The following is a 9,040-nucleotide window of genomic DNA, read 5'->3' on the forward strand; positions in this document are numbered from 1 at the left end:
GATGCAAATTTGGCTATTAAAGTCGTTGAACCTTGACTCATATATTAGCCTTGTTTGCTATTGTATTCAAATATATTGTTCGATCGTTAATATGATCAAAATTAAAGCCCTGAAAATTTGATTTTCACAGAAAAAAGATCTTACATTAACAAAGTTATTAAATACAAAATAAAAGTTTTTGAAATATTAGTAAGAAAATTAATTACATTTTTTAGACCAAATAGAACAGAACAACAAGTTTAATCCAAGTGCGATTGTTACCTATGCAGATCGGAGGCAGCCCAATCCACTTTCCGTCGGAATTGCAAATGCGATGAGGGTTTCCGCGGAGTTCGTAGCCCTCGTTACAGGAATAATATATCTCGTCCTCGAACAAATACGATTCTCCGTAAATGCGTCCGCGCGGAAAGTATCCCGGGAAGCCGCATTTTATTTCTTCGGACAAAAAAACGACCAAACCAGAATCATTTAGATTTCACGGTCAAATCAAATCAGTTCCATTTTACACTTTTTTCTTTGTGTTATAACACGGATCACAAAGGAATCAGAACTTACTCATGCAGATCGGCGTATTGTATCCTTCCCACTGACCATGCTTGAGACACTTTCTTCTGACGGACCGGTATTCCTCATTGCCGAATCGAACTACGTATCCATTATCGCAGTAATATGTTATCTCAGACAGATCCTCGCTCACTTTAATGTTACCCTTGAAGGGCACTACGGGCAGAGGACAGCCATGACAAAACGGACTGGCTAAAATCTATGTGTAAAGATATGAGATATCAATCATCACTTATGATCCATCGCTAAATTTGAAAAAGAGAGGACTTTTCCAAGCAGACACAACAAATCGCAATAACATCAAAATAATATTAAAATAAATATTAGATGTATAACTAAGTTCCCGCCATTAATTATTAAAATTCTTTTATTAATATATAAGAAACAATAGTTTTAATCAAAACATTTGCCGTTTGCATTTATCATCTTTTCGCGGCGAAAGAATGTCTCGTCTTTCGATGAGATGAATTCATTGATTCATTTCTTGATATCTGCTTTATTTTATAAGTATGTTTCGATACAGTGTGCTCTCTCTCTCTCTCTCTCTCTCTCTCGTTTCGTGAACCTTACAGTCCACTTTATCAGGGCTAGAAGCAGCTTGAAACTGTTTTTGGCAATACAAAATAGTACAAATTCAATCGTATTGATTTCTGATATTATTCTCCTTTTTTTCTTTTATTTTGAATTAGTCCTGCCAGCTTAATATTATAAGTTAGCATCGCCACATTTTTTTTCGAAATAGCATACGGTACAAAATTATCATTAATTGTACAATTTAGTACAAAATGAGTATTAAAAATTCCGATTTGATCCTGTTGATTTGGTCTTGCTAGCTTTATAGAATTCAAAAGATGGTAGATGCAAATAGAAAATATTTTGATTAAAATAATTGATTTGTTCCTTTTGCGTTAATAAAAGAATTTAATGATTCATTTTAATGATTCATTTTGATGTTTGAAAAATGATTTTCAGTGACTCATTTTGAAGTAATTTTGATGTCATGATGACTTATGTTTTGATGAATTGTAATTTGATAATTAACGTATAATTACCACGACGTCACCGTGAATGTACTGCCGCATCTGCGCCCAGGCCACGAGGTTTCCGTGATACTTCTCGCAGCTGTTCCATAGTTTCGTGACATCAATCTCGTTCAGAACGACGTCCCACATATCCAACAAGCCGAGTCTCCCCAGGAACGCTTCCGATTCGGAGAAACCGCCACCCAGGCGATCCTGTTCCTGCCCGATGACGAGGGATCCGTTGGCTGGACGGGACGATGTCCGGGATTTTATGATTTGCTTTAGATGTACGGAGATAATTCTGGACGATTACGCGTGTCATTACCTCGCACCACAGCTCCTTGGGCCAAACCGACGCTGTTGTCTTTGAGGATTCCGTCGACAAACACACGCCAGGAGCCGCTCTCACTTTCCCAAGTAACGCACAGGAAGTGCCAGTTACCATCGTTGACCTTAACGTCGGTGACGATTTTCTCTCCGTTAATGTACAAGACCAATCTGCAATGACATTCAACCCGAGAGAGTTTGCTCGCAATCACACGTGCCAGTTCATTCAATTCGCATTGGAATTATTTAACAAATTCCTCATTAAATCACACTCAGGAAAAATAATTTTGTTGAAATATCTTAAAAATGTAGCTAGAGATATAGATTTGAAAATAAATTTTGTTGGGCAATCAAAATAACTATGCAGGGAACTCAAAACATGATGAGCTATCCTGCAAAAAGTCTTGATATTTTAACAACCAATTTGAACATCCTCTATGTATCGAAATTTTTAGATACTTCTGCCAAATTTTTCTTTCCGTACACTGAATTTCTACAGGTAATTACCCATTGTAATCCGTCAGTGTGAAGGCGTTGTCATGAAACGTCGTCGCATACGACAATATCGTTCCGTAGTTGAAAGTATCCAACGATTGCAACCACAGGCAAACAGATAGCTGCCAAATCGGTGAATTCGATAAAACTATCTATTATTTTTCTATTAATTTTTTTTTTCGATTTTCACGCCTTACCTGGAGAAGATCTCTCGCGGGTCCTTTGGCAGCCACATAATCCGTCGTGCCGGACTTGGTGAAGTGCATCACGTAGTCGGACGACAGTTCTGTTAAAACAATTTTTAGTTTAAGATAAACATTTTTTCTTGTATCTTAAAATTATTACTTAAGAAACTTAACAGAAAATAAAATATTCTAGAGATATTCTTGAAGTTTTAACTTACCAATTTCGCAGTTGCGTCCTGTGAAAGGAATCGGGCATTCGCAGGTATAATCGTGAATGAAGTTAATGCAGCGTCCGTTGTTCAAGCAAGGCGAGTACTCACAGTGATTGATCTTGGTCGCACAATCCTTCCCTATGTATCCGTCGGGACATTCGCACCTGGACGATTATATTGTATATACATTGACTTCATATCTTGTAGCATAAAATTATACGCAGATACTACCTACCTGTAACTCTTCCGCGTTGCGTTCTCCTCTTTGACGTTGACGCAAATCGCGTTCGCGTGACATGGCAACCAGTCGCAAGGTAGCAGGTTGCAGTGTCGCCCCAGAAAACCGGGTTTGCAGAGGCATTGCCAGGTACCGTTCACGGTACGACACATGGATCCTTCCTCACAGGGCATGTGCTCACAGTGATCCATGGAAAGCTCGCAAAATTGACCTAAATGAGACCCATAGGCAACGAAAAAATTCATCGTGAGCATTATTAATAAAATAAAAGTTGTAATATTAAAGACAATAATAATTATTACCCTAGAAGCAATTTATATTGGCGATACATTGAGGCATTAATATTGGCTTGCATTAGGATATTGGACCAATATTAGACACATTGTGCCAATAAATTGTGCTACTAGAGTAATGTTTTTCATTACAATAATTATTATAATGAAAAACATTACCTTCAAATCCGTCTCTGCACTCGCAAATGAAATCGTTCTCGGTGCTCATGCATCTTCCACCATTCTGGCAGGGATTGGTGTAACACTCGTCCACGTAAATCTGTAAGAATTATTTTGCCGATCTTCTTTAGGCCGGATTCGACAAATATAAGCTTAACTTTCACTTCGGATCAACTTACTCCACTTTTTAAATTAGAAAACGATAAGGAGAGTAAGTTGAATCAAGATTAAAGTTAAGTCTTACATTTGTGGAATCGGGCTTTAATCCGGATTTTATTGTTTCATTGCAAATATTTAATTTGCAAAACGTATTCTTACCTCGCAGTTATCACCTGTGTAACTGCTTTTACATACGCACTCGTATATCACAGAATTGTTCGGATACTGCCACGTTGTGCACGTCCCCTCATTTAAGCACGGCGAGGAGTCGCACGGATCCTTGAACTTCTCGCATTTCGATCCTGAAAAAATAAATTTATTTTAGAATAAAATAAAGGAGAAATTATTAATAATAATATTTAATAGCTTAATTAATTATTAAAATTATAAAATTTAGAAAAAAAATTCAGAGAGAACGGGTGCTATCGCGTCTCGCGATTACGACTGTTAACATACCCACATAATATTCGCGACATTCGCAAACGTAGCCGCTTTCATCTCGTAGACATCGACCGCCGTTTAAGCACGGATCCGTCCGGCAGTCATCGATTTCTTCATCGCGGATCGGTAGACAATCACTGATGTCCATGGAGCCGCGCTTTTCCGTCGTCACGTTCGACGGACAAGGCAAGCATTGGCTCTGTCCGTAGTTTGGTTGATAGAAACCAATGTCGCACGCGAAACAAGGCTCCATGCCCACGTGTGAGCCGTGGTATCGTTTGCGTCGAGAATAATATCCTGGTCGACATACGGCTGCGGGGAAAGAGAGGGAAATATATTATAATGCCGAGTCTCGCGTTTCCGGCTTGAGAATCTTACGAATGCAATCTTTCAAGGCTCTCGCGTGCATCCTCTTCGTGAAGGTGTATTCCGGACAAGGCACACACGTCAACGAAGCGATCGCATCCTGGTACTCGCCGAATGGACACGGCTGGCAAGTTCTGGTAGAGGAATTGTAGAAAGTGCCCGCGGGACATTTAACTAAAAGAAAATATTACAATTGAGATGTATTTGTACACGAAAAGAATAATTTTGCTAAAATATTCTAAAATTAAACTACAAATCGGAAAATAATTTTGTCAGATCAAAATAATCATAATATAAAAAATTCAAGTATAATAAGAGCAAAAAAAATTTTGATTTTAACAATCAGCTTAAGCATTCCACATAATTATTTTGATGATCTAACAATATTATCCGTAGATCCAACTAAATTGTTAGACACTTCAATATATCATTTTTTCCCAAATTTGTACTGGCAGATATTCTTGATGATTTTCATCTTTTTTTATGCTCACCACAACCGTGTCTCTTTAGCACACTACCGGGATCGCAAAGGTCCTGTGGTTCCTTGAAGACGAAGTGCAGATTCAGGGCGAGCTTCGCGATCTCCTGGTTGGTTCTGTTGTCAAGCAAGTTTAATTTTTTCACCTGCGCCATCGCATCAATCCTCTCTCTCAGCTTCTGCACTCCTCGTTTTGGATTCTCGTAGTTCTCTTCTATTATCTTACCTACAAGGAATTTCTTTGCGTGTTGTCTGATACATTTCACGGAGTCAGAAATTTATTTCTTACCTATAAACTTAAATTTAATTTCTATTCTATTTCTTTTCCGTTTAGATCTGGTGTTATTTTTGTTAGGCTTGGGGCTCAGTCTTATAGCTGCGCGTTTCAACCTTTCGAACAATATTGTTTCAGTATCTTTAAAGATATCGGTAGACCAAACTTGTTTGTACTTGGGCTCGAATCTTCGTCTTCTTATCAAGTTATCTTCAATATCCTTCGACAACGATAGATCGTCTTCACACTTGGGATCGAAGCTAACCAGATCGCACTCAATGTCATTATCGCATATTTCCAGGAATTTCGATTTCAAATCATTAGCAATGTGCTTATTCAACTAGAAGGGACATAAAAATTAGGATATAAAAATTGTATATCTATTTCTATAAATCTTATCATTCTATTATACAATTTATTCTATAAATCGTATTATTATATATTAAATCTAAACACTCACTTCGTCAAGAGCAGGTTGATTGTCGCATATTGCGCTTCCATTGCTTTGTAATATCACATTTCCCTCCTGAGATATTGTTATAGGTGTTTGCGTTTCTAATCGATAGAAGAAATCATTATTTTATAAAATATAATTATATAGTTGAAGATGCCAAATGACTGACAATTTCAAAAATTCAACATGAATACCTAAACATTCTGGCAGATAATTACTATCCCACATATGATTGCTTGAGTTACATTTCAATAGCAATTCGTCATTCACGATATTAAAGTTCATTGGCTCGATTGCAAAGTCGTAACCATCCTCGCAAGCTACGATGCATCTTGTTTCGCGATCGTCTGACGAAGAACAGTTCAATCGACCATTCGCTGGTGCTTTCAGACTTTTACACACATCTGAATCAATCGACAAAAATCATACAATACAATTTTAATAATATAATAATATAATAATAATATTTAAATAATTATTCCTTACTTTGGGTATTAAAAGTACTGAACAAAGTGCTTTTACTATTCGATATAAGCAATTAATCATTATCTTCCAGCGTTAAATTTCTGAGAAATGCATATTGTTAAATATAGTCATTAATGAAAGGATATGCACCTTCTACAGTAACGTTCAACACGCAACTTGCCCGATTGCCGTACTTGTCGGTCGCGTTATAGAAGACCTTCGTACGGCCGACCGGAAAGAAGAGGTCCTGGCCGGGTTGGTGACTTTGATTGACGCGCACGGCAGTCCTCGAATTGTCGTAGAAGACTGGCTCGTCCCATGTCACGTTTGCGAGACCGCTACCGAAATCGGTGTAGAATATTGGCGGATCGATGCAGTTCTCGATTGTTGGTGGTTCCCTGTCTGCAAAGATTCGCAAAAAAATCTGTTCGATGATTTATTTAACGACTTTTTGTCAATCCAGAAAGGGACTTAAGAAGAAGAAGAAGAAGAAGAAGAAGAGAAGAAAAGAAGGAGAAGAAAAAGAAGAAGAAGAAACGCATTTTTCAGAGCTTAAATAATGTACGTTGGAACTTTCGTTTGCAGCTTACCAAGAACTTTAACTTTGAATTTGCATCTAGCTTTGTTGCCGCTCGCGTCTTGCGCTACATACACAACGACGCGCGTACCGATTTTTGCCCTCCAGGGTAGAACGATGTGCGGTTTCGTCCATACAATAGGAGACGTATCCGCGTTGTCAGTCACCTTAGGCACTGTCCAGTTCACGTACGCGTAGCTTTGCCCCTTTTCAGTCTCCTCGATAATGTCGGCCGGGCACTCCAAAGAAGGCGGCGTTTTGTCTATCGTGTTCGAAATATGTATCACGCTCAAAATTAAACTTGGATTTAATATAATTGCGACTTAAATTCATTTTTCTAGTGGCCCGATTTTGATATTAACCCACGCATCGATTAACGCTGTGACGCTGGGACCAAATTCCCGTGCGTCCGATGCACATTCTGTCGGTGGGCCCTTCCAGGATGTAACCCTCGTTGCAGGTGATCGTGCAATTGGTGGCGAAGGGCACCTTCGTCGGGCCGATGCAAATCTCTGGAGTGATGTCGCCGTTCGCGATTTGCGGTAAAGGTTCGCATTTCACAGCTATCGTAAGATATTGAATCTCTGTTAATATTCGGAAAAGTACAGGATAATGTGTCCTTTTTTTTTTTTACCTTTGCACGTAACTTTCAGACCGTCCCAACGAGATAAAGGTAGACAGTTGCGCACTTTGCTGCCACGAAGCTGATAGCCGATGTCGCACCGGAACTGGCAGCGTGTATCGATCGGATACACGGTGGAATTTTCTTTAAACTGTTGCTGATAGTCCTCGTCGTGTTCACATTTTACGCGGCCATGCGTCGGTGAGCGTAAAGCCGAACACGTCTTCACTAAACAATGTAATTGAATATCTAATTTTGATCCCTCTCTCAATTAAACGTACGCAATAATAAACATACGTCTATAATATTATTGATTGGGAAGTTACTATTAACACGTACATGTAACTTGGTGTTTGCTAGGAGCTGGTAGCAAACTTATGATGTTATTTGTCGTCATTTTGACGTTTTTTAATGATAACGTCAGCTTGTAATCTACGACAGTTCTTCACTTACGCAAGCACTGCGGCTCGTTGCCGGACCAAGCGCCGTCTTTGCCGCAAAGCCGGATGCTATCCCCCGTAAGATGAAAACCGATCCTACATCTTACGCCACACGCCGCGTGCACCACGTTGCTGCAAGCGCTCGCCTTCACCAGGTACCCGTTGTCGGGGATTCTCAGTTTCGGGCATGTTATAGCTGAAAATAATATCCATCCTATCTCGCGAATAATTTGGCGAATAATTTGTATTCGTGAGGTTCGATTGCGCGAGGATGGCGCCCTTTAAATTAAAACTATCATACAATTATTCTAAATTTACGAATGCAACAAATTACCCTCGCATTTGTGACCATCTGTGATAAATCCGGAGGCGCAGACACAGTCAACCACCGAGGTCGCGGGGACCTTGATGGTGATGTGATTCGCGTCTGGGCAGGGTACGCATGCAGCGGTGGAATCCCCAGAGGTGTTCGCGGAAGCGTATGTTCCGTTCGGGCATGCTGTCGTGGGCACAGAAAGAGAGAGCTTTTGAATATAGTATAAAATGTATATTGCCTCAATATAACAAATACATGATGTAGAAAAAAAAATTAAAGACATAACAACCGTAAATTATACGAGTGCCACACACAGTACATTTTATTCAAGGGACGTCCTAGGAATGTTCTTAAAATATTCTTTGACCATCTTTAGGACGTTCCTTAGAGATCCGCGTTGTACGAGGCGTATCAGTGGATCAAAACTCGTTCGCTTGTTACAACTTACGTTGGCAAAAACCCCTGAGACCGGAACCGAAATAGCCAGGCGGGCAAATGCAGGCGTAATGCCCAGTCGCGGTACCGCAGGTGCAGGTCGCCAATTCGTCGCAGCAAGTCCGGTTCATGCTGTCCGTGCAGAGGCTGTTGCAATCGGTCGGCAAAGTCACAGCTACGTACTGCCCAGTCTTCAAATCTGCGAGAAATGTCGATTCATCATTTAAAGTTCCTTTTGTCCCAATAAAAGCTTCATAATGTTTTTACAAAGTAATGCTTTGCAATTCTCATGCTTTGACGTGCTCAAACTCTATTCCTAATAATTTTAACACTTTACGCGTTCAGAATACTTATAAAATATGGATACTACGCACTCAGAGAAAAACATAGTGATAGCAATTCTGTAAAGGTGACAATTATACAAGTTTTATATATAAAATTAATATACATATGTGTGTGTGTGTGTGTGTGTGTGTGTGTGTGTGTGTGTGTGTGTGTGTGTGTGTGTGTGTGTGTGT

At 39.5% G+C, this 9,040-nt stretch overlaps 1 protein-coding gene across 1 annotated transcript in view; it reads right to left on the bottom strand.

Moving 5' to 3' along the window:
- LOC108750289 (sushi, von Willebrand factor type A, EGF and pentraxin domain-containing protein 1-like) overlaps positions 1-9,040 on the bottom strand; it is a 14,094-nt gene that overhangs the window by 2,960 nt on the left and 2,094 nt on the right. The window contains exons 4-26 of the mRNA XM_018489646.1: positions 8,536-8,721; positions 8,106-8,270; positions 7,785-7,967; positions 7,344-7,559; positions 7,072-7,272; positions 6,723-6,971; positions 6,283-6,534; positions 5,862-6,071; positions 5,674-5,768; positions 5,229-5,553; positions 4,953-5,165; positions 4,474-4,635; positions 4,111-4,407; positions 3,814-3,956; positions 3,496-3,595; positions 3,041-3,254; positions 2,812-2,969; positions 2,606-2,694; positions 2,421-2,530; positions 1,912-2,084; positions 1,617-1,831; positions 556-763; positions 262-435 (exon numbers count right to left, since the gene is read on the bottom strand). Coding sequence (XP_018345148.1) covers positions 262-435; positions 556-763; positions 1,617-1,831; positions 1,912-2,084; positions 2,421-2,530; positions 2,606-2,694; positions 2,812-2,969; positions 3,041-3,254; positions 3,496-3,595; positions 3,814-3,956; positions 4,111-4,407; positions 4,474-4,635; positions 4,953-5,165; positions 5,229-5,553; positions 5,674-5,768; positions 5,862-6,071; positions 6,283-6,534; positions 6,723-6,971; positions 7,072-7,272; positions 7,344-7,559; positions 7,785-7,967; positions 8,106-8,270; positions 8,536-8,721 — 4,338 coding nt within the window. The remainder of the gene's footprint in view (positions 1-261; positions 436-555; positions 764-1,616; positions 1,832-1,911; positions 2,085-2,420; positions 2,531-2,605; positions 2,695-2,811; positions 2,970-3,040; positions 3,255-3,495; positions 3,596-3,813; positions 3,957-4,110; positions 4,408-4,473; positions 4,636-4,952; positions 5,166-5,228; positions 5,554-5,673; positions 5,769-5,861; positions 6,072-6,282; positions 6,535-6,722; positions 6,972-7,071; positions 7,273-7,343; positions 7,560-7,784; positions 7,968-8,105; positions 8,271-8,535; positions 8,722-9,040) is intronic.

The sequence above is a fragment of the Trachymyrmex septentrionalis genome, unplaced genomic scaffold (genome assembly GCF_001594115.1).
Source record: "Trachymyrmex septentrionalis isolate Tsep2-gDNA-1 unplaced genomic scaffold, Tsep1.0 scaffold35, whole genome shotgun sequence".
In the NCBI taxonomy this organism is placed as follows: Eukaryota; Metazoa; Arthropoda; class Insecta; order Hymenoptera; family Formicidae; genus Trachymyrmex; species Trachymyrmex septentrionalis.